Source organism: Microcebus murinus, chromosome 8, assembly GCF_040939455.1.
Source record: "Microcebus murinus isolate Inina chromosome 8, M.murinus_Inina_mat1.0, whole genome shotgun sequence".
Taxonomy (NCBI): domain Eukaryota; kingdom Metazoa; phylum Chordata; class Mammalia; order Primates; family Cheirogaleidae; genus Microcebus; species Microcebus murinus.
In genome coordinates, this window is record NC_134111.1 from 101,706,660 (window position 1) to 101,731,900 (window position 25,241).

The 25,241-nt window shown below is 47.6% G+C and overlaps 1 protein-coding gene across 4 annotated transcripts; it reads left to right on the plus strand.

Moving 5' to 3' along the window:
• Nucleotides 1–1,621: 1,621 nt before the first annotated feature.
• SPP2 (secreted phosphoprotein 2) lies at nt 1,622–25,094 on the plus strand. 4 transcript variants are annotated; one of them, XM_012753300.3, is made up of 8 exons: nt 1,622–1,818; nt 1,915–2,039; nt 7,982–8,104; nt 8,976–9,098; nt 14,860–14,914; nt 15,711–15,761; nt 17,784–17,878; nt 23,900–23,996. In XM_012753300.3, the coding sequence occupies exons 1-7, from the start codon at nt 1,752–1,754 to the stop codon at nt 17,867–17,869; spliced, it is 630 nt and encodes a 209-aa protein (XP_012608754.2). In that variant the 5' UTR covers nt 1,622–1,751; the 3' UTR covers nt 17,870–17,878; nt 23,900–23,996. The 4 variants fall into 4 exon arrangements, with proteins under 4 accessions (XP_012608754.2, XP_012608756.2, XP_075862187.1 ...); XM_012753299.3 differs by lacking the exon at nt 23,900–23,996 and adding an exon at nt 24,984–25,094 and having other exon boundaries at nt 1,624–1,818; XM_012753302.2 differs by lacking the exons at nt 15,711–15,761; nt 23,900–23,996 and adding an exon at nt 24,984–25,094.
• The last annotated feature ends 147 nt before the right edge of the window (nt 25,095–25,241 follow it).

Consider the following 25,241-nt stretch of genomic DNA (forward strand, 5'->3'; position numbering starts at 1 on the left):
GAGGAACATCATCGTGTCCCACCAGGTCCCTTGGCAAACGGCTGCAGTGTCCTCCCCAGGGCTTCTGTTCTCCTGGGCTGAGGCTCCTTCCCTCCCAGTGGATGAGTTTGCATCCATCAAGGCCAAGTTCAAAGAGTCACATGACCTCCTGGACACTGGGCTTGAGAGGAGAAACCGCCAATATCCCCAGCATCGCCAAGAAGTCTTTCTGAATTCTCACAGGGATTTATGCTTCCTTTGTTGGCACTTACGTTTGCCTTGTTTACGGAGGGTGAACTAGATTATTAGTTCACATAAGATAGTGTCTGGACCTGTGGCCTTACATATAGCAGGTAATAAAAATATTTATTGAATCGCACTCTTATTAGTAGCTACCATTTATCGAGCAATTAATTTTCTGAGCACTCTTCTGAGGGTGTTTAATCCTTACGTGATAGCTGATTGGATCTGTCAATGTGGCTGGGCTGTGGTGCCCAGATATATTGTCAAACACTATTCTAGATGTTTCTGTGAAGGTAGATTTCAAATGAGGTTAATATTTACATGAATAGACTTTGGGTGATGCAGACAACCCTCCATTGCATGAGTGGCCTCATCCGTCAGCTGAAGGTCTGAGTAGAAAAAGACTGACCCCCACCTCCCCAACAGGAAGGAGTTCTGCCGGTTACTGCCTTTGGATGGAAACTGGGATTCCCACCTGGGTCTGCAGCCTGCCAGCCCGCCGTGCAGATCTTAGACCTGCCAGTCTCCACACCCGTGTGAGCCAGTTTCTGAGAATCAATCTCTCTCTGTCTTTCTCTGTCCATCTCGTTGGTTCTTTGTCTGGAGAACCAGGACTAATAACATACCTGACGTCTAGCCATTCATGCCCATTTCATAGATGGGGAAATTGAGGTTCTGAGGAGTTGAGCACCGTGCCCAGGGGTACACACTGGGTAAGTGGAAGAGCCACCATCCCACGCAGGCCTTCCTGAGTCACAACACGGTGTGGCTTGTTATGCATGAAATCATTTTTAGGCGAACACAATGACCTACCTACAACACAAACTGTATTTCCTACAAAATATCTCACCTTTTTAGAGATTCACAGATTGCCTTGGGATCTCATAGTGTGAGAAAATCATCAATATGTAAATACCTTATTATCCCGGTGACATGCAGAGGTGTCCAGTCCCAGAGAAGGTTGCCTAACAGGATGGTGTGTCCTAGATTTTTACTGCACATGTACTTGCTTGGAATATTTAAGACCCCTGTATAAAATTGTCTTTTTTAAGGTCATAATTTCTAAAAACAAAACAAAACAAAATCTTGAAATAGCCACACTGTTTTCATACACAGTCAACTGCAAGACCTTTAGGATCACGAGAGGGAAGTAAATCGGCAACAATTTAAAATGAACCATTATGTGGAACATAAGATTACATCCCACTGCCCCCCAAAATGAAAATAAAACAGAGAGAGATGAACAGCACACGTGGAGTCCTGAGCCTCTTGGTGTCTTTTGCTGTGGGCTAAAGTCCCCTGGTGAGGTCTAAACTTCAAAAGTGGCCTCACACTGGAACTTTTGCACAGGGAAAGTCAGGAGTAAACATTGACCCAGGATCGATTGTTTCTGTGCAAGTTACAGACTGCCCCGGAGAGAGCGGCCAGGTCGCATTTGACAAAGGGAGCTTCTCTTGGAAAGAATCGCCACCCCCAAACCTATAGGGGGACAGTCTCCCTGGCTCCGAATTAAAATCCTTCCTGCCAGGATGGGGAGGATGGCGATGAAGATGCTGGTTGTGCTTGCTCTTGGGACGAGCTACTGGTCCTGCTCAGGTAAGGTCCCCCGAGACGCGGCCACCTGCTCTCGCGGACGGGAAGCGCCCCGGCCCGCGGGCCCCGGCTCACCGCGCCCGTGTGCTTGCGTGCCAGGGTTCCCCGTGTACGACTATGACCCGTCCTCCCTGAGGGAGGCCCTCAGGGCCTCTGTGGCGAAAGTGAACTCCCAGTCCCTGAGTCCGCACCTGTTCCGGGCGTTCAGAAGCTCACTGAAAAGAGTAAGTGCGCAGTGACGTCTTCCCCACCCCTCTGCAGACCGCCTCGGTCTCGTCTTCTGTCGGTGTGTTGGGCACCCTTTTCTTTTATTTTTCTAGTTTAAAACCAGTCAGAGCTAATTATCTCTTTCATACGGGGTTCTTTTTTTTTTTACCGAGATAGGATTGAATCACAATTTTTGTCATGACGCTCTGAAGGCTGCTTTTGATGGCTGACTCTTCCGCTGTTTCCTTCCCTCTAAAGCTGTCTTCCGTTTCCCTGCGTTCTGCTTTCGTCCTTGAAGTCCTCATGGCTGTTCCTGAGGTGGTTTGTTAAGAGCTCCTCATTTATCGGGAATAAGCAGCTTTCAAATTCAGCAGTCCTTCTTCTAATACTTGCTGGAAATAAGTTCTGGGCTTTTGAGCCAAATAAATCCACCTTCTTTTGTCAATGTGGTAATATCCTGTTCCGTCTTATCCTTAGGGACTAGGGAAAGAGGAACTTTCTTGGGCTTCCAATGACTGTGTCTGTGCCGGGCAGGACAGACGTGTAGAAACGTCCTTCACGGGGAAGGAGAAAGGGACGCGGCAAGTGGCCGCCCGCCCTCCTGCCCCCGGGGAGTTTCGCTGCCTGGTTGTTGTCTGAATGCGGCTCACTTGGAAGTAGGAACAGAAATACCCTCAAGCAAATGTAGGTTAAGGCAGGAGGTAGGGGAGGTCCTAGAAAGTCACGAGTCTTGCGAATGACATCTCTGTGCAGCCAGGTGGCGTGGGAGTAAGAACAGAGACGCGGCCAGGAGTCCAGGTGGCGGCTACTCTGCGCAGAGGCCAGACGGCTGCTGCTTCCTCTCCGCCTGCCGTTCCCGTCTTCTGTCCGTCCCGGTCTTCTGTCCGTCCCCGTGCCTCTCACGCTCACTTCGCTCCCTCCCTCTGCTGCGCCGTCGAGCACGCGGGTCGCGGTTTCCCAGCCCTCATCTGCAAACACAATATATTCACCTGGATCTTCTTCGGAAATAGCTCAGCTTCTCTTTGCCAACTCCCAGGGAAATTAATCAGATGGCCCCAGGCGTCCTTTCTAGTTGGGCCGCAGGTCAGGAAGACGATGGGCAGTGCTTTAGCGAGGCGCCCATCCCAGGGCCGGGCTGTCACGGCCAGAGCGGGGTCTCCGGGCCCTGGACGCTGCGGTGCGGGGCCCCCGCAGGGTGTGCGTGGTCAGCTGCCGCCCCGAAGGGTGAACTGCTGCTGCAAGAGGACTGGACCAGAGTAAAGCGCCCTTCCTTGTGCACGGCTTGCGTTGGCTTCCAGATGCCACTTCCACCGGCATCTAATGAAATGCACTTGCGGTGCTGGGAATCGATGTCTTCTTGCCAGGCTTGTAGACGAGCAGTTTAAGTTCACTCATAATGTAGCTATTGCTCACTGCAGAAGGAAGTCAGTGGTTAATTAAATGGCTAAGAGAATGAGGGCAGATCCTGAGAGAGCCGATTACTGACACTGCAAATCTGGCCTGCGGGGAGGGGCTGCTGTGAGACACAGCCGGCCGCCCGGGCGCGTTCTGGTGTGTGCCATCTCGGTACGGCACGCAGACCTGAGCCCAGACTCATCCAGAGATGTACGCGTCGTATGGGGTCCTTAATGGGCACATAAATAAGGGACGCCTCTCCCTGCAAGTCTGCCTGTTCTCGCCTCTCCCCAGTCTTTTCTGATTATTCAAATGTATTGATCAATCTACCTTCTCTGTGCCCCGTCCTTGAAAACTCTCTCTCTTCTCCCATCGGGAGGAAGACCCTTCCTCCTTTGATTTCTCCTGGTGACATTGCTTTCTTCTTGGGAGTGTTTCACATTTCGCTTTCTGTTGTATGTGTCAACTGTATCTTCTACAAACACCTTTACACGTGGCTCCAAACATGCCAACTTTCTCTATGCAGTAGACATGGGAGGTGCACTAGGTGAACAGATCATGAACAGACATCTGGAGAAATAGTCAACCTCTCTAATAGAAAGGAAAAAAAATCATAGCTAAAATAACAAGGCAAAAAGAAGGAATAACAAGATAGAAGAACAACTAGGTGAAATCTCAAACACTGTTAGAGAGCTTGTAATTTGGTAAAATTATCTTTGAAAAGCAATTTGGAAATATGTGTTAAGCTTATTTATAAGCGTGTTAAACATTAAAATTAGTAAATATTTTTAACTTTTGATCACATAGTTTCACTTCCAGGAATATGTCCAAAGGAAATAGAAGGTTTAGTCAAGTGTATGTATGTGCGGGTGTTTTGGGGTAGAGTTCAGTGGATTTAAGGAGAAGGGTCGAGCCCTTCTACTGTACCCCTGAGTTTGCTTAATAAGCCCAGTGATTCTCGACCTGGGTTGCACATCAGCATCACGCGGGAGCTTTAAGTATTGCTGATGCTCAGGAGGCATGATCTGCTCGTGAAATCCCAGCCCCTGAGGGTGGGGCTCGTATTCTTCAATGCTCTTGTGGTCAGAATCAGGAACCACCGGGTTCTACCAATAGACTTGGATCCAATACTCTTGCAATGGATTTCAAATTACTTAATTTCCTGGGCTCCAAGTTTCAGAAAGGATGAGAAAGGCTAAGGTCACATGACTTTAGCTCCGATGGTCTCCGGCTCCACCCTCCACATTAGGCCCACTCAGAGCAGAGAGAGGAAAGGTGGACACAGGCCCTGTATGGGGGATGAAGAAGTAGAGGGGACAGGCCAGGCTGTGCTTTCACAGAGCTCAGACTCCATTGGGGAAGGACAGGAAAGGAGAGGAGGGCATGCAATTGAGTAAATACTCATGTTATTTCAGACAGTGGCGAGTATGGGGGCGGGGGGGGGGGCAATAAGACAGGTGGATAGATGGACAGGCCCGGGCTGGGGCGGCAGTCAGACTGGGCAGAGGTCTCCACCGAGGCATCATATTTAAGCTGAGACTTGCTCAAGTGACAAGGCATTCCAGCCCTGGGAAAACCTTTTGAGGGGGAATTGGGGTGCACGGGGCAGGGCCAGTAGGAAGGCTCTCAAGGACAAAAGGACTTGAGAGAGCGTCTGGCAGGAGTCAAGAGAGTGAAGCCAGAGCGAGGGACATGAGTGGGACGATCCTAGGTCATAATTGAGAGGGCATAGCCTTGCAAAAACATCCAGAATAATGTTTGACCCAATAACTGAGCACCTTCACCTAGCCATGTTGACACTTAAAACTAATCACTACAATTGCCAAATGGGATTGTTATGGGTCTTTTACTATTTATTTGAAATAAAAAATGAAATAAGATCATTACAAAAAGTTAGAAAATACGAGAAAGAGCAAACCCAAGACAGTGCACAGTGTCCATTTCTCTGAGACGCTCGCTGTAAACCCGTGGGAGGACATCTCTTCAGAGCTGTTTCTCTTCCTACGAAGATAGAAAATAAGTTTCAAAAGAAAAACAGGACCATACTATAATATTGGTTGTAAATCACCACAATCCACGTCAGCAATAATGCTGGGTTTTGAATTCCTTGTTGCTGGGCCCTCGGGCTGCCCTGCATGTTTCAAACAGCCCAGAGCAGAAAAGTGCCGGCTGAGAGTGAGTCCAAACGAAACAGCAAAAATGGTAGGTGTTCCTCCACGTTCTTGCAAGAGTACTCAACAGTGCTTAAAGATGCAAAAGAGGTTGCATCTCAGAGTTCAATACAATGATCTGTGCTCAAAAAACCTACATTCTCGTGTTTCCCACTGAGCTGCGGCGCGGCCAGCTTGCGTTCATCACGCCAAGCGTGGTTGGGGTTGCAGAGCCCCACACAACGGCTGCAGGTGATGGGAGAGGTTTTCATTATTTAACTTGTTTGCAAGACTCAGATTTAATATCGAGTCTGTTAAAATTATAAATAAATGAGGTAGTGATTAATGGTGAGGTCGAGTTTTTATTTCTACCCGGTTTCAGAAAATTCTGCCTTTATCAACACTTACTACATATCCTGTGATAGAAGACACGAAGACTCCCATCCTAAGCTTGGAGTCTGCCACGTTTTTCTAGGACAAAACTTCCCACAGCGCCCGTTGCCCACGCCCCGTTGGTGGTCCGCGCTCTTGCACTCCGAGCTCTCTCCGCACTGCGCGGGGGTCGAGGGTGCCGCCGGCTCCAGTTGCCGCAGGCGGGCTCTGGAGCCCAGAGGGAGCCGTGACGTGCAGCCTGGGGGCGTTGTCACAGTCACGCACTGGACATGGTGCGTGGCCTCCCCGGTGGCCTCCTGCTAGTGTCCTGCCGCATCCTGTTGGCCTTGCAGCAGCCCTGGTGATTCGGATGTGCCCCTTAAAACCTTGTGACAGCTTCTCATCCATCGAGTATGAAATCTAAACCCCTCACCATGGGCTACGAGACCAAAACTTGTCTGACACCCCCACCTCCCCAATGTCATGGTGTGCGGGGCTCCCCTTGATCCTGCTGTTCCAGCCACAGGAGTCAGACTTGTCCCCACCCCAGGGCATCGGCTCTGCTTTTCTTCACACGATGGGGCCCTTCCCAATCTTCCAGTCTCAGCTGCAATTTCCCTTTTTCAGGAGGATTTTTCTGGCCCTTTCTCTAAAGTAGCTGCTTCCCTCCCTCACCCCCATTGCCTTTTGTTTTTTTTGCTATTGTCTTCATTGTTTTATTCGTAGCACCATAACCGTCTGGAATGATCTTGTTTAGTTTTCTTTAACACATTTACTGTGTGGCACCCCCTCTGGAGCCTGAGTTTCCTGGCATCGTCCCTGTCCCTGCTCTGTCTCTGGTCCCGAACACAAGCGAGCACGCAATTCATCAGGACTTCGTGCCATCAGAGCCTCCCAGTCTTTTTGGGAAGTTTAGAAGCCTCCCCCAGTATCCCACTCCCCGGGAAAAGAGCAGACGATCACGTAAACTCACTCACGGTCGCACCTGCTCCAGCAGGACGCCGGGGCTGGGTGACACTCCGTCCGGCAGAGGTGCACTCGACACTGAATGACTTATTTCAGGAATTATTAAAAATCATGGAGCAGTCTTTTAGGAAAATGACACTTAAAACCATATGAGGTTGATCCTTATTATTTGTGGCAGCTGTGTCCTATAGAATCACCACGAACGGAAGTGGGACACTGCTTCTAAGAGGAATAGAGTGTTGGGTTCCCGTGAGCTTCGGGCCGCAGTACTTTCATCAGCCCATCATTACCAGCCTTGCTTTAGCGAGTTCCTGTTTAAAGACGACTAATTGAATATATACTGCTGATTCGTTCACATCGAACCCATGCCTGAACCCATGGCGCTGTAACTCATGCCTGAACAAAGCTGATCTAGCACCTGCCCTTTCCCCGTGAGGCACATGGCGGCCTTCCTGCGCTTAACAGCGCCAGACAGCTCCTTCGCACGAGGCCTGGGGGCGTCTTAAACACCGAAATCGCCAACAGGAAGCACAAAAATGCAAGACGCCTGACACTACGTAGGCCACAAAGAGCGCACCTGTCTATAGTACGAGAGCCGAACAAGAAAGCGGGAGTCTCCTTATCTGACCTCAGTTGGGAACACGCACCTTAGGTGACTCCAATTTTTCACCGCTCTTCACTTGCCGCTAATGATTGCAAGAGTGCCGTAAGTATTGTCTTGGGGTTACACATGCATTTTAGTGAGTAGGGGAATTAACAAACATGGGGTCCGTGCGTAACGAGGATCAACTGTATTAATAAATGGACGTGGTTAGACTGGCCTTGGACTGGCCTTGGAGTTAGGACGCTTACTTTCCGGTTCTATTTGTGCCACAAAAGTATTGTTTGACTTTGAAAAATCACTTTTTCCCTCTGGTCTTCACCACAAAGGCATGGAACCAGGGGATTGCTAAGACAATTTACAGCTTTCGTGGTGATTTTCACATTTGTCTCTCATTGGGCAGAGAGAATTGTTTCCAGCACTGTGAACTTTAGGAACACCTCTGCTGCAAGCTGACACTTTTGTTTTCGTGAAGGTGGAGGTCCTGGATGAGAGCAATTTGATCATGAGTTTAGAGTTCAGCGTTCGAGAAACTACGTGCGGGAGAGATTCTGGAGAAGATCCTTCCACGTGTCCCTTCCAAGGCAGCTACTTCTCGGTGAGTGTGGCGGGGAACGACCTGGTCCCAGAAACCACCGTAAGGAGAAGGCTCACCTCTTCCATGACCTGGGGTCAGGCAAAGAGCTTGGCTGCTGCCTGGGTGGCATCTGGCCACACCACTAACTGTGTCAACAGTGTCCCCTGCTGGGGCTGTGCCGTCCAGTGGTGGACGCCTGGGGCCCTTGAGCCGTGGAGTCTGTGGTCCTGCCATGTGGGGTTATTTTGTAGTTGACTGTTGAATGTCACCTCTCTGCCCTACTGGTTCAGGCTGCACGAGACCAGCAACGTGGCGTGTTCATTTTTGTATGCCATGTGACCAGAACACGCTACAACGCTTAGTCAACACCCACGGGCAGGAATCCTGTCTGAACACGGCAACGCTATCAATTCATAATTTGCCTTCCATGGTGTTTGCAGTCAGGCGTGCGAGCTCTCGGGGTTCTGTTATTACACTTAAGGAAGGATTGGTTTGATTATTTGTTCCATCACACTTTTCACTGCGACTCTGTTTCACAGAGGACCCAACTCAGAGTGTCACGAGGGTCTATTTCTAATGACATCCACGGGCAAAGGAGAGGAGAGCAGAGGCCTGGGGGGTCTTCGCCATTTCTTGTTGTTCCAATGGGAATGAACTCCAGGCATGTTTGCTTCTCCCAGAGACCCGTAATATATCCAACGCCGAAGAGATCATTTAAATATTTCACTTGTTTCTGCTTAGGAGTTGAGAAATTTTTCATCTTCAAAAAACCTCTGTGAATGTTCCCTTTCTTCATCATTTTGTCCACCGACAGTGTTGCCTGATTTGCTGGGCAGAGGCTAACCCTTTCTACGAGCAGCCAAGCTATAACTCCCTGTTTTGCCTCTTGCAGCCAACAGCCGTCTGCAGGAGTGCCGTGCAGGTGTCGGCCGAGCAGGTGCGGGCCGTGCGGGCTCGCTGCAGCTGGGCGGCCGCATCCTCGGCGTCGGCGTCCGAGTCCCTCAGCAGCGAGGAGGTGGGACCAGGGCCTTGTCTCCTCCCAGAATGCGCCTTGTGGGGTCAGCGCGGGAGTGTGAAAGGCAGAGTGGGTTGATAGGGTGGCTGGATTGCCACTCGGGGAGGAGCAAGCATCACTCTGCTTGCACAGTTTTGTTCTCCCTTGTATACTCACAGTCTCACTACCTCATTCTCTGTATCCCAACTTCTCCTGGCCTATTCTTGTGTGTGCATGTTCGTTCTCTCTCTCTCTCTCTCTCTCTCTCTCTCTCTCTCTCTCTCTCTCTCTCTCTCTCTCTCTCTCTCTCTCTCTCCCCCGCCTCCCATGCCCCTGTGACTTGGGCCATGATCTTGAAGTAACAATCAGCGAATCTTCACAGCTCTAGATCTGTGTACCTCCCTGGCACTGTGGTTTAATGGCATGAAGAGGGGAATTTCTGTTGGACCTACGTTCAAAACTCTTCCCCAGCTCTGCTGTCTAGGTGAGGAGACTTAACTTTCATGCAACCCTCATGACCCACAGCTTCCTCATCTGTCAAACTCCAGTCACAATGACCACCTTATAGGTTGTTGAGAAAACCAGGCAAGTTGATGGCCCAGTGCCTGGTGCATAATAGATGCTCAGTGAATGGCAGGGTACTTTTTTCCCCTGTTGCATTAAAAGCGATTTGCAATAATACTTTAAAATTGATAATATATACAATTCTGACTTGCAATTATATTACATATTTGTTTATTGACTGCTTTTTTTTTTTTTTTTTTACTAGACTGGTATGTCTCATGACAGCCGGGGAGGTTTGTTTTTGTCAGTCTAGGTCAATGTTTGATACAGGGTAGGTACTCAGTAAATACTTGAATGAATACAAGAAAATTCATTCAACAAGTATTTACTGAACAAGAATACAATATGAAGAGGCAGCCTCTTTAAACCAGGGATATAAAACTAATGACTTACTTTATTTGTTTGTTCATAATTAGATAATATTCTACACAGGTATTTTTAAGATGTTTCCACCATTATGCAGGTGAATCTGTCCTACTACATCTTAGATTCTTATTTAATTTTTAAGATTTAATTTTGTAGCAAAAATCATATTAAAAGAGTATAAAACTTCAACTTCAAGAATTCCACATAAAAGTTAATTGTCCCATATAGCTTACATACCCGCAACCCTAACTATCGAGTATGGAAAGCCATTTTAGAACAGAAAGTGATGAAGCTCGTGACTGGGAAACTCCTATCACAGAGGATGGTTTTGTAGGTACAAAGACAACGTTGTGCAGTTTAAGGACTTTCTCCACAGAAATTTTTAGCTGAGCGTAAACTTATTGATTGTTCCTGTTGACACTGGCAACCTGTGAGGTCAATTTCCAGGTGATTTCTGAGCTTGTTGTAGAGCTGGAGTACAAGAGTCTGCTGTTCTTAGGGCTAGCAATAGCTTGGGCAAGCACCAAGGGCTTCCTTTTCTAGACTCCACTAAAATATCCAGGAAGTCAGATATGTTTCCCAGTAACACACTCACTGGCCTGTGGGCCCAGCTAACACAGAGATGAGGACATGGGCCAAGCACACGGTATTCTGTTAGTATTGATTTTTGTGGTTTGTATGAGAAAAAGAGACTGAGGGGAGCAAGGGAAGCCCAGTCCCAGACTCAGTGGGGCTTATAGAATCCCCTGGGAGGGGGAGGGGAAGGTGTCCGTGAAGCAGGCATTGACTACCAGGGACCACATAGCGAGAGGAGTGAATGTCGTGTAGGGGCAGACAGAGCTTCTGGAGGGAAGTGTGTTCCTCCAGAGCAAGAACTGGAGGGTGGGTGGGAGTCAGACACAGGGCACAGGGTGTGCAGGGGAGGAAGGAAGGGTGTCACTAGCACAGGGGAAATCACACGGGCATGCCCTGAAGAGTGAGGGAAGTGGTGGGTCAGAATGGAAATCCATTATAACCAGAATAAGCAAATATGGGCTGAGAGGCACAGGTGGGGCTGGAGGTGAACAAGGTAGGTTGGCTACTGAAGGACTATAGGTGTGTGAGGGTGCGGGGGAGGGTGAGAGAATCAGACTGGAACCAGGTGAGAACAAACACGGGCACAGGAGGTGGCAGGAGAGGTGAGAGAGAATGCTGATTGGAGCTAGGGTCTAAGTAGCAGTAAAAGTCAAGAGAAATGGGTTCTAGTTCATTCTGTGACCTTTAACACAGAGTTAATTTAATAGATGGCCACCTAATTTAACCCCTTTTCCATTTCTGCTTTGGAGAGTTGATTCTCATTGCACAACCCACAGATCTGTTGCAACCTTCTAATTGCATAGTGAAGATCACAGAGAAGACTCCGATATTAAATTAAGTTAGCCCCAGGAACAAACTATATTTTAGAGTAAACTCCCAGGTGGCTTGTCATTAAAAATGAAGAGATCATAAGGAATTATGAACAAAGTTATTGAAAAATTCCAAAATTAAAGAATTTTGCCATTCAAAAGAAAAGGAAGAAAGCAGATAGAAATTTCAAATAATTCCTGGCAACTCTGAAATGGATTTCTCACATGAAACAGAGAGAAAAAATAGAAATCAGCTGTAAACCATTTTAAATGAAATAAATGGTGACATTACCAGCATGAAAGACAATGAACTAGGATAAATTTAGTCATAGAAACAAATAATTCATTGTTGAGGGAAGGAAATAGAAGAAATAAAACTGAAAAGAATTCCGGAGTAATGAAAATAAAGCTCACTTGAAAAACATATGTAGACTATAGAAGAATTTCCAGAGGAGGGAATATAATATAAAGAAAGATAGAAGCCATGGAGAATAAGCCCCCCCAATCCAAACTATGACTAATAAAGACTCAGATAACTGTAACATGTCTGATAAGGACAGAATGAGAGAAAATGTCCCAAATACAAAAAATGTGGACTTCCCACTACATAACTTTATGAAGTATAGGAACTGTAAGAGAAATTGAGGAAATAGATTTCTAAATGTGCAATTATTCTCTTTTTAAACAAATAGATATTTGAATTATGGGTAGTTTTTATTATTTCTTTTTCAAATTTGAAAGGGAATTATGTTGAGGATAAAGGGTTTCCGTGTGGTGTTCAAGCCCTTACGCGATCCCATGATGATGCGGCTGCCACACGAGTGCTATGCTAAGGTCGCAGGTTGATGCTCTCTTGCTTTCTTCAGCTTCCAACAGGTGGGCTCCACTTCAGGCAAATCCTGCTGACGTGGAGTGGATGGAATGAAGTTCGACTAGGGTTTCAGCCAAGGGACCCAAAATAGTTCAAAAGAGAAAAACTGAGGTGGAAGAACAACAGGAACTCTGAACTCAGGGGAGGAGAAGTGACAGGCATTTATTTAAATTATTTACTCTTTCCATTTCCAAAGATAGAAATCCAACTCGAGGTAGTCTAAGCCCAAAAGGGGTATTTCCCTGGATCATGATCACATTCCCAGAAAGGAAAAGGAGGAGTTGGCCTCATGGACAACTCAACTTCAGAGACCTTCAACACTGTGTGTGTCTACTCCTCCTCTCCACTTCCCCTCCACCCTCCCCCTTTCTCTCTTGTTATAGGGAAGCTTTCTCCTTGCAGCAGGAAGTAAAGTCACAAGCTACTTCAGATTCATATCCTCTGAACTTAGTAAGAAAAGGAAGCATTTCTCTTTAACTGCAGTTAGAGAAATCTCTTGGCATTGGTCCCATTGGCCTGGCCTTTGTCACATGCCTCCTCTTTTTCCTCTGCTGATACATGGAACATTACTATTTACTTTTAGTTGTGTATATTTACCATGTACAACATTTTTATTGTCAAATAATGTTCCATTTTATGGATCTACCACATTTGATTTTCCATCCATTAGTTGATTTTTTTTTTCCGGCATATTATGGGGGTACAGATTTTAAGGTTTCAATAAATGCCCATTTCCCCCCTACCCCCACAAGTCTGAGTCTCCATCATGACCATCCCCCAGATGGTGCACATCTCACTCATTATGTATGTATATACCCGCCCCCCGCCCCCCTCCCACCTGCCCAATACCCTATTACTGTAGTACCTATGTGTCCACTTAGGTGCTACTCAGTTAATACCAGTTTGCTGGAGAATATATCTGGTGCTTGTTTTTCCATTCTTGGGATACTTCATTTAGTAGTATGGGTTCCAGCTCTAACCAGGAAAATATAAGATGTGCTATATCACCATTGTTTCTTAGAGCTGAATAGTACTCCATGGTATACATATACCACATTTTATTAATCCATTCTTGGATTGATGGGCACTTGGGCTGTTTCCACAGCCTTGCAATTATGAATTGTGCTGCTATAAACATTCGAGTGCAGGTGTCTTTTTTGTAGAGTGTCATTGGATCATTTGGGTAGATGCCCAGCAATGGGATTGCTGGATCAAATGGTAGATTCACTTGTATCGCTTTAAGGTATCTCCATATTGCTTTCCACAGAGATTGAACTAGTTTGCAGTCCCACCAGCAGTGTAGGAGTGTTCCTCTCTCTCCGCAACCAAGCCAGCATTTATTGTTTGGAGCATTAGTTGATTGACATTTGAGCTATTTCCACATTTTTGGCTATTGTGAGTACTGATGCTAGAAACACTCATGTGTAAGTTTTTGTGTGGACGTATGTTTTCAATTCTCTTGGGAGTGGAATTACTGGACATTATAGTAACTCTATGTTTAACTTTTTGAGGAACTGCCAAACTGTTTTTCATAGCAGCTATACCATTTTACATTCCTACCAGTAATGAATGAGGGTTTCGGTTTATATACATTCTTGCCAATGCATGTTATTGCCTGTTTTTTTTAAGCCATTCTAGTGAATGTGAAGTGGTATCTCATTGTGGTTTTAATTTATAGTTTTCTAATGACTAATGATTTGCCATTGTACATCTTCTTTGGAGAAATATCTATTCAAGTTATTTGCCTATGTTTTAATTGGATTATTTGTCTTTTAATTATTTTAATCGTTTGCAAGTATTATCTCTCACTCTGTGTTGTCTTCCACTTTCTTAATGGTATCTTTTAAAGAGCAAAAGTTTTAAAGTTCTTGAAGTCCAATTTATCTATTTTTTCTTTTGTTATTTGTGTGAGTCTTATACTTAGGTCTATGATCCATTTTGATGTAATTTTTGTGTGTGGTGTGAGGAAGGGATCCAACTTCACTCTTTTGCTTGTGGATATCCAGTTGTACCTGCACTATTTGTTGGAAAGACTATTATTTCTCTGTTGAATTATCTTGGTATGTTCCTCCTCCTCAACCAATCACTATGATGGAGGCCAGAAGACTACCTCTGCCTGTTTGGGATGGAGAGGGTAACAGGGAGGCAGCCCAGACTCTTGGTGGGAAGATTGTGGGCCAAGCAGCCACCTTACTGTGTGACTATTACATGGACTTTCAGTGTGAAAACTTCTTATGGATATCTTTTCCTCCTGAACCTATTATGGGGGCTTCATGGAAAGAAAACTCTGACATTTGACCTAAACTCTGTATAACTAAGTTCTGTCTTTCTGATCTACAACATTGGGGATACATTCTGAGTCTAGTGGAAAGCTTTTGGTCAATTTAAACTTCATGTAAGTTACTCTTCCCCATCTACTTTCTTAAACATATATATTTGATCTATAAAATTATTTAATATAATATATTACCTCATGTCATTAAAATGAATTATATTATATGTCAAAGTCTTCCAGATAACATTTACACTTTTTACAATGTCTTTCTATTTTCTCTCTTTCATGTGCTGATACATACTGATGCCTAAATTTCTTTAGATGATTTTCGGGGACATGTTAGGATCTCATACGTGGAGAAATAGTTATCCATTTGGTAAGTTAAGATCTGTTCTTTTTAATGTTTTTTTTTCATAAAACAAACCTCATATTGAGGCTCTTTGTTAATGAGTCATTTAAAAGCAGAAATACCTACAGATAGCCTTTGAACAATTACAATAACTATAAAAAAATAACATTTTGTTTTGTTTTGCTTTTGCTCCTCTTTTATCACTAGGCAATAATGATACAACTATTCACTTAAGGTATTCCTTTATATTTACAACAGAGCTTTTCCATGCATAATTCTACTTGATGGCCCCAATGGCTGAATAAATATTAGTTTTTCCCCTTAAGTGGGTCCCCTAATTTGAACATGCTTGTTCCCTCCTGAGTTACAGGGCCCAGATATGCAATAGCATGGAGCTGGGAAGATCAGGACTAAACCTTGTCTGGTTGGTTGAGGCTGAACTCTGTAATCCTGCAGCCATGCAACTAGAGCTGACCAACTCTTTGAGTGTCTTGGTTGGAGGGAGAACGGGCTCTCCATTTTTTCCCTGTTTATGTGGCCTCTAATTTGAAGTGAGATTGGGTCAGTGCTCTAGGATTTAGGAGCTAACGGAAGTATTAATTCTGTGTCATTCATTTTAATGAGGAACACTGAATGGTGGATCTCACAATTCCTTTTATGTTCCTGAAGCTTTTTCCTTCAGTGCTGATGATGGCAAAACTCTACGATGATCTCTCACTGTTTCTTTGCTTAAAATGCATATTTGTGAAATCAATAATAAAATCACACAACATTCTGGAAATAGGAAGAGGGATCTTGTCTTATGGCTGTTACTGTGTCACAGGTCTCGTTTCTGATGAATCCAGAATCGGACAATTTTACGATCGGTCCCTTGGTAAGTGGTCTGTTCCCTGCTGCAAGACACCACCAGACCCTTCTCTGATCAATCCAGACTCTGCTGAGAAATCCTATTTCATAGGAGTCTCTATTTCACAGGAGTCAAACCTCTGAAATACAAAATGTAAGTGAAAATGAAAAGAATAGTAATGTACAAACTTGCCTTGCAAATCAATAAAAAGATAACCTTGAGGCACTGACCCACTTAAAAGTTACCAAGAATGAAAATATCAAGTCTGGTTCAGCAAATTAGCATGGACCTTTTTTTCCCGCCCTCCTCGGAAGCACTTTTTGAATAGCCCAAACGCTAATGATCTTTTGGCCATACTCGACGAAACTTCTCAGTAAGTGGGTGAAACTAACAGTTATTTTGTCCCTCCCCTGATCAGATCAGTTTTCTCATGTCATCTGCACGATAGCTCTGAAAACCAGGTGTGTTATCTGCTTGTAAAAACTCGTGGCATTAACTGGCACATACAAAATGCTTACCCCGTACACAATTTTCTCCTTCAACTTTACAACCATCAGACCTGCCACTCTCCAGAGCCTGTGCTTTTTCCATGCTGCCTCCCAGAGGAATTGTGAAATCCGCCATTCAGTGTTCCTCATTAAAATGAATAATGCAGATATTCATATTTCAATGAGCTCCATGTCTGATCTGCATTAGGCATACTCCAATTTATATGAAGTGTTAGGCCTTACAATCTGAGGCTTAATTTTTAAAAATGCCTAGTTTTCATACCTCTTCCAAGTTATCACTTTGGGAGAACACATGGTTGCTATATCAGATGTATGACCACCGATGAAGCATTTTTATGAGCACTTCTTTTGGAATTGCCTTCAGAACCTATGGCCCATTGTTTTGAATCTCTGCAGTGGTGGCAAACATTGGCCCTCAGATTTGATGTTGGAAATAGCCAAAAGCTGTCTGGAAATAAATCTTATGTATCCAATTAATAACAAACTTGGGTGCATTGGCTATCTATTGCTGTCTATCAAATTACCCCTAAATTTAGCAGCTTAAAACAACAAGCATTTATTATCTCATGGTTTCTGAGGGTCAAGAACTCAGGAGCAACTTAACTGGATGGTTCTGGTTCGGAGCCTCTTACGAGGTTGTGGACAAGGTGTTGACCGGGGCTGTGGTCTCAGCTGATGCTCGACCAGGGCTGAAGTAGCCACTTTCGAGAGCACTCGGTGCTTCGTGGGCTGTCGGACTGAGGGCTTTACTTTTCCACCATGTGGCCTTTCCACCATGTGGCCTTTCCACATGACTTCCCCAGAGACAATGATCTGAGAGAGAGAAAGAGAATGAATGAGCAAGCAAGAGAGCACCCGAGACAGAGGCACAATCTTTTACAACCCAGTCTTGGAAGTGATATGTCATCAATTTCGCATATCTTATTGATCACCCAGACCAGCCTGGGCCACTGTGGAGAGCACTGCCCAGGAGTGTGAACACCTGGAGGCCGTTTTGGAGGCTGGCTACCTCCCTGGGCAAATGCCATTTGGGACAAAAAATAGTATGTGGATATAAATTAATGTCACCAATCCTTTTATATGTCTCGGAAGATATTTCCAAGAGGAGACATCAGCACATATTGGGCCTTGGGGAGCATGACTGACACAGACGGGCAGCTGTCTTGGAGACTGCTTTGAGCATGATGATTTAATTTAATTCAACAAATGTGTGTAACCAGCCCTGGGCAGATCCCGTGGAGGACTGAAAGATAAATGTGGCAGTCCCTCCCCCCGGGGCTTCCAGCAGTGGCTGAGACACCAATGGTAATACAGAGCGGTAATACAGAGCAGGGAGAGACGAGCTCTGGGCAACACGGTGCAGGGGAGAGGAGGGCGAGCCGGACAAGGGGGTGAGGTCATCGCATCCTCAGGTGTCCTCTTGGTAATGGCCTCAGGGTATGCTGGTCGCAGCCCTTCCCGTTAATCTATAGTCACACAGTCCCTGTTGTCTTAGGTCTCGGGGTGACTGACAGCCTCTGTGTCCCCTTTCTATCCTTAGAGATCATGAGAAGGGTCCTTCCTCCTGGAAACAGACGGTACCCGAACTACCGGCACAGAGCAAGAATAAATGCTGGCCTTGAGTGACAGCCCCAGGTAAGGGGACACCGCTAAACACATGGGTATTTAGCAATAGAAACTGCTCAGAGTGAGTGCCTTCAAGCTGCCAGCCTTGGAACCTCTGTGACAGTCCCGTCCTCGCCCGCCCCCAATGCCACCCATCTCTTCAGTCTCACGTGGCTGTGCTCTTTCTCTGCGGCCCTTGTGTCAGCGGCCACTGAGGTGACCCGTCTCTCCTCTTCAAGGGCAAACAGCAGCAAGAGAACAGCCCCTTCCTCTGACCCCTCCCGCCCAGCCCGCACCTGTCTTCCTGCCGCCTTCCCCACGCGGCTGTGGTCCCCGGCCGCTGCCTCCGGCCCCTCACCTCCTTTTCACTCTCTCGCTTTTTGCAAACTGGATTCTACTCCTTCTCATCTATGAAATCTGATCTGACTTCCTTTCCTTAATCTACAATGCAAATACTGTATTTTCTCCTTAGCCCAATTCTTCCCATATTCTATAGAATATTCCCATATTCTATAGATTACGCTGCTGCCTCTTCCTCTTGCCTGACTTTAACTAGCACTGAGGTGTCATTATTTCCAACTATGTGTCTCTCGCCGCACTCCAAGCTGGCATCCAGGTCCTCATAGCAACCACCTGGTGGATGCCGTTGCCATGAGCATCCTGTGGGCCCCTGAAAGTCGACTGGCTTCCTGCCAGGCTTCCTTTCTTAGTGGACGGCACCACCGTCCACCTAAGTGCCTCACGCTAATAACCTGGGGGACATGATTGACTCCTCTTCCTCCTTCGTCTTCTCCCACATCCACAGGGGTCTGGTCTCGTTGATTTCACTGCACATTTTCCCTGGCATTGGCCCGTCATTTCGCTGCCATCACCACTGTTGACTGCATTCTTCCCTCTGGCCGGATCCCACGCTCTCTACCTTGCATGCCGTCTCTGGGTTTATCGTGAAACACAGAGGAGACTCTGCTCCTTTCCCCCCCAAACCCCTGACACTCGCTTCACCTGCGGGATGCAATAGCTGGGTTGCAGTAGCCAGACACTGAGCCAAGGGGACGGGCAGGCTGTGTGCCCCCTGCTGTCGAGAGCCGGCTCATCACACTCCCACGTGCACATGCATTTCCAGTCTCTAGGGCTGGGATGGGAGCACAGGTAGCTGCCATGAAGGGCACCCTTAAAAGGAATCTTAAGATGCCATTCTAGAAGTTCATTGAGTGCATGGTCGTTTTTTTCATGCACACACACAAGTGAGGCTTGAGCTGTACGGTTCACACAACACTGCATGCTGTTGGGATAAAGTCCAGACTCCCCGGTGCGGCTCCCAGTGGCCTTCATGATCTGGCTCTGCCCACTGCTCCAGCCTCACCTCTGCCACGCCCCCGCACCTCACTCCAGCAGCACTGAAGTCCTCCCCCTGCAGCCTCCACTGGGATCAGCTGCAGGGGGAGCTGACTAGCTGAGCCTGCCCCTTCGGGTCTCAGCCCAGTGTGCCTTCCCTGCGGTGGTCTACACGGACACCACAAACCGCCTCCACCAAATCAGCGACAATGTTCGCTTCTGTTCCTCCGTAGAGTCCTCATCACAGGGGGCAGAGATTGTTTGTTTCCTCTCTGCCCATCGACTCCACCAGACTCCCCTAGGGCAGGGCTCAAGAACCCTCACCTGCCGTCCTGCCCGCTGCCCGCACCCAGCCCGGCACGCTCAGTGTGTAAGTGGGCAGTGCGTGTTCTCTGGGTGCATGAAATCCTTTGCTTTGGGTTCTTGACATTTTATACCAAAAAAAAAAAAAAAATCAAGTAAGCATAATATAATTAATTTTTAACCACTGGAATTTGAAAGAAGTCAACTGACATTTTACTAAAATAGAAGGAAAATTCACCAGTGAGGCCTTCTTGGATAAAAGATGCAAATGGTAGGTTTTCTTTTCAATCTATGATGCGCTCTAAAAATAAAAACCAGCTTCAAACCGAGATCGAGAAACTAGTCATTATGAAGAAACAGACTCATCATATTCCTTTTTTATAAATGTAAATCATTTCTTTTTGCTTCACAGAGTATCCTGGGGATAGGGGGAAGGGATAGAATTCTCAATGGATTGGCTGCATTTTGTTTATTAATAATATGATTACATTGGCTGTATATGCATATGTGCATTGCAATATAAATGCATCATCTGATTTCTATAAAGAAATTGATCGCTTAAAACATGTCTTTTAAAAGGCAGCACAAACTGAAGGCCAAATGCCGCTTGCCCTGGTCTAGACATTGACTTTGACCGGAGTCCCAGTTATGTCTCTGCCCTCCCGTGACCTTCAGGGCAGGTTTCCACGCTGTGCTCTGGGTTTCCTAGAATCACAGGGTGAGGCTGGCAGGGCTGGCACTGTGGGCCTAGAGAGGGACCAGCCTGGGGAGGGGACCTGGAGTGACCAGCCTGGCTCTGCGCCTGCTCTCCCACCCACAAAGGCCACCAGTCCCCTAACTTCTCAGGGCTCAGTTTCTTCAAAGGCTTATTACTATTTTTGACTTACTTTTGTCCCTGCTAGAGCATGAGCTCTTTGAAGATGCGTTACCTTGTGGTCCTTACTAATTATTTTAGTTTTATAATAAGTAAAGATATCATTAATGATATGCCTACATGAAATTATCAGTAACAATATCCTTTGTCGGCTTCATCATGCTAAGAACAGTGTGTAGAATATAGTCAGTCAGGCTGGGAGGAGAGAATAGATGAGTGGATGCACGACCAAAACCACAGTTGATATTTTCAAATTGTGGATGGCATTTTGGGGAGCTCCTTGAGGGTGGACACTTGGGCTCATTTATCATGGGAATTCCCAGAGCCCTAAACACTGTTCTAAGAATTCTTTAAGGCTGGTAGAAATGATTTGCTGTATGAGAGTGGATAGCGAATTGTAATTGTAAACAAAGAGCTCCGAACTCATTTCTTACATTTGTTACTCTGAAAGAGGCAATGTGGAAAACTAGGTCCCGGCTCTCTGTTGAAAGGAATCTACTAGAGAGTCCTATAGGGTCTTGATCTCCGCCGCTGGAATAGCTCCGACTTTTCCGTTATGTGGTGGCCAGAGACCCTCGGCACCGACGCCACAGCAGCACGAGTGACCCCCCTTCCTTTCCGTTGCAATATTGTCTATTAGTACGGAGTTCTGAATGTGGCCCAGGGCAGCAGAGAAGGCAGTTCTGACTGAGGCTTTTTCAATAAGTGCGTGGTGGAAAGAATCAGTCTTAGGAGTTTATGTCTTTGTTCAACAAATGTTCCTTCAGTGCCCGCCTCCAGTCTGGCCCCTGCGCCCTTGAAGGTCACAGCCCTCAGGTACGCAGGGATCTGTGTGTATGTGCGTGACCATACGTAAATCCTGCACAACGCAAGCGCGGCGTGATTACTGCAATCCCCTCTGATCACAGGTGAGGAAGCACAGGCATGCAGAAGCCCCGCTCTCGGAGATAGCGCTGGGACTGGGCTTCACCTCGTGGTGCTGTCTGTCCCCACACCCCTCTTTTCCCTTCCTGTGATGACACTCACCCCTCCAATGTTTAGGAAACAGCACGAGAGGACACAACGCCAAGGACTGTTTGTTTAAGACACGTTTGTCATGTTTGAGTGTGTTAACTTAAAAATCATGCAGTTTACAAATTTGGGAAGGAGAGCTTCATTGCTTTAGAAGGGGATTGCAGCCTGCAGGGGGGAGCGCAGCCTCCGGCTGGGAAGCAAAGCCAGCATGTGGAGGGGAGGGAGGGTGAGCAGGGAGGGACGTGTGGGGACCAGGCTGGCCAAGCCTCCCTATTGGACAGGTTATGGGAGGGGCTATGAATATTCATGTCAGGGGTCCTCACACATGCGTGTTGAATAAACATGCATGTTGCATGCATCTCACGCTCGCTTTAGGGTGGAGACTTAACATTTCAAGGCATTGCAATTAGCCCTATGTGTCAAAAAGTGAAGCAGGGACATGAAGGCACCCAAGTGCACAGCCTCTGTGAACCGGTCAGAACCGGTCCATGGTCGGTGGTCTTCTTATCAGGAGAAAGTTAGTGAAATCAGTGTCTTGGCCGATCGAAGCTGCAGCCGTGCCTTGTGGAATGGGGGGGTCGTCAGTCACTCGGTGTCGGGGTGGATGAGCTGCGACTGTTTCAACATGCTGTCTCCAGGTCGGTGCTTGTTTAGCTGCTGGAGAAAAAGGAAATCCTTGTGGCAGTTAGAACACAGTTTGAGTGTAGGGTGTGTGACCTAGCCCTCTGCTGGCATGGCCTTAGGCCCTGCTTATAACTTGGTATCTTATGGCCGCAAAGTATGTTCTGTTGGTCTTGTGATCTCTGTGTTAACATTCATGCTGGTCCGTTGTTGTGTCTAAACCACAAAAGGGAGGGGTTATAGTGAGGTGTGTCCGACCTCCTGTCCCCTCCTGGCCAGGAACTCAGTTTTTAAGGTTTCTGTGGGGTCCCCTTGTCCAAGATGGGGGTCCATTCAGTCAGTTGGCGGGGCTTAGAGTTTTATTAGTTTATAGGTGAAACGGAAATGTGGTCACCAACTAGAAAGCAAAGACTTTGATTGGAAGTTAGCACCACACTTACCTACCACCAACTGTGTGGCAGGGCTGGCCCCTGACACCTGGGCCACCCAGTGAGGCTGCTGAGCGATTTCGACATCCGGGAATCAGACCTTGTCACGGTCTCCCTTATGGCCCATCTACCGAAGGGGGCCGGAACCTCGCGGAAGTCAGAAAAGACCCAGGCGAGGACCCAGAGGCAGAACCTGTCTATGTGCAGCTCTGTCTACTGACCTCTTGCTCTGACTCACGTTCACGGAACGCTCCCCCAGTGGCGGCACCGAGTGCAGCCGAGCCTCGTCGTTCTCGGCGGTTACGGCCCGCACAGTTGCTGAGGTCACTGAGTTAGTGAGTAGCCAACTGCTGCTCTTGCAGGGAACACGGGATTAGGTTCCCTCGAGCCGCTGGCCGTGACATTTTCCTCACCCTTGTTGCACGTGTGCTTCTGTTCAGATGCCTTATGTAACACGTGCTGTGGATTCATTAACCTTGAACCCACGGCCAACGGCACCGGACTCGCGCCTGGGCGAGGCTCGTCTCATACCACGCAGGTTTTCTCCGTAAGCTGCACCCCGCAGCCTGCCTGCACCCAGGAACACTCGACAGCACTGTGCTCGGGGCTGTTCTGAGCAGTGAAATCATCAACAAAAAAGCGCAAAAATGCAAAAACATGGCACTGAATAGACCTCGAGAAGTTCACAGCATGACAGCCGAAACAAGCAGGCTTGTTTAACCTCAGCTGGGAGCGTGTGGGTGGCATGACTCGAATGTTTTGCTGCTCCACGCACGTCTGGGAATGAATGAGAAAGCGCCAGGACAACTGACTTCGGGGTACCAATAAATATTAGTGAGAGGTGAACTCACACATGTGGAATCTGTGCATCACGAGGGCTGACTGTAGAGTGGGTTCCCTGCGCCTAGTTTATCCCTGGCTTCTCTTTGATCTCCCTTGTTCTCTTCTCATCCCGTCTTTAAAAACCAGCCCTGTCTGCACTAGCCGCTGGGACCTCGTGCAGTCTCTGCCCCTGCCTGGCTCCAAGGCCGCCTCCTCGCCGCCCCACACCCCACATCCACCCCTTTTCCTGCTGAATGTCATGGCCAGTCTGGCGCCGATAGCCGCTGTGCTCCTGAAATCCTCTGGCCCCGAGATTTCGCTCCCTCCCCTGGCTCTCCCCTCTGGCCCAGACTTCCCCTGCTCCCCATGGAGCCCTCTTCTCCCTTCCCAAGGCTTCCACACCACTCCCTGCCCTTCCCCTCCCGGCCACCCAGGCACCCGGCTCTGATGCCAGCTGTCTGGGGATTATCCGAAACCCTGCTTCCACACTGTTCCTCTTGTCACCGGGACTCCAGGCACCTCCCTCCAGATGTTCCACTCCGTGCTCAGAACAGAATTCTTCCCTGGGAGAGACTGACCCTTCCTCCCGCAGCCCACACATCTTCCCAATTACTCAGGCCTGAAACAGATTTTTCTCGGACTTCCTCCCCTCAGTCATCCACTTGTCGCCAAGCCCTGGAGTCCTTCCTCTGCCCTCTCTCCATGCTGTTTGCTCTGGTCCTGGCCTCATCATCTCTAGCCTGGTATGTTTGGTATCCTCCTGGTGGTTTTGTCTTGCTCCCCTCAAGGGTACCTGGGCACTGTCACCAGAGTTATCTTAGCACGAGCCCTCACCAGGTCAAGGGCCCTGCCCACCTGCAGGCTGGAGTCTCAGCTCCCTCACGATGTGGCACGAGAGCAGGCAGCCCCGGCCCCCGGTTGTGTGGCCACTGCCTGTGTCCCTGTCCCCAGCTTCATGTGCCGCTACTCTCTGTCTCCCAACTTACCCAGGAAAGTGGCTCGCAGCTGACTATTCCTATGGGCCCCCAGCTGGGTCCCGCCTCCATCCCCAGCCCCTCCTGCGGGAATACAACACCTGCCCCCGCGTGCCCTGAGCCCAGCTCAACGTCCTCCCCGGAGCCCCTGTCCTCGGGCTTCCTGCACGTGGGCGCCTCTGCAACTGCACGGACCATGCTGTGCTCTGACTGCTTCTATTGTCTCCACTAGCTTGTGGGTTTCTTTTCCTAGGTCAGAAGGAGGCCTTGTTGATCTTTGTAACCCCTGATGAATGCTCCAGCATGTATGTTTACTGAATGGATGGATGGATGGATGGATGGATGGATGGATGGATGGATGGATGAATATTCCTTCCCGTCAGCAGCCCCATACCCTCAGAGCACCACTGCTGCGGCCAGCCTCCTCCTTCACCAGTTTGATCGGCTCCTTCCTTCCCAACCTCACATCACAGGCACCGCCTTAGGCCAGACTGAGCCCAACACCTGTCGGCAGCCTCTCAGGGGCCTCTCCGATTCTTCCCGTTTTGAGACTTGGGCTTCCTTTATGGGGCTGCGTCTCCAGCACCCAGACTCAGTCACCCCTTTTGTTTGTTTGAGGAGCTGCCGCCGTTCGTAGCTGCTCTAGCCCCCAGTGCCATGGGATCTGTTCTGGACAGTGCCCAGGACTCCCGGGTCTTGGGCGTCACTGCAGGAATGTGTGTGCCACCGTGATCTGATTTGACCTTTTTCTTCTCTTTTGACAGCAAATGCACTGGAAGGAAGAGAAGTTGCAACGAAGAAAGATATTTGATAAATTCCATAATTTTTCTTTTGATCAGTTCCAATCTGTAATAAATGCCTTACTTTTCCTGTAAGACTCTCTCTGTCATTGCCCGATTTAACATAAGTATGAAATTTTTAGATGAGAAACTAATGGCCTGAGAAGATCGGTGTCAGCTAAGGATTTTAGGAGTCAAAGACTCGTGAAGTGACTACGTTTGGCGTGTTTCTGGTCAATTTAA

Coding starts and splice junctions, on each gene's coding strand:
- SPP2 (XM_012753300.3), top strand. CDS start 1,752: ATGGGGAGGATGGCGATGAAGATGCTGGTTGTGCTTGCTCTTGGGACG. Junction 1,819..1,914: donor GAGCTACTGGTCCTGCTCAG/GTAAGGTCCCCC, acceptor CTTGCGTGCCAG/GGTTCCCCGTGTACGACTAT. Junction 2,040..7,981: donor TCAGAAGCTCACTGAAAAGA/GTAAGTGCGCAG, acceptor GTTTTCGTGAAG/GTGGAGGTCCTGGATGAGAG.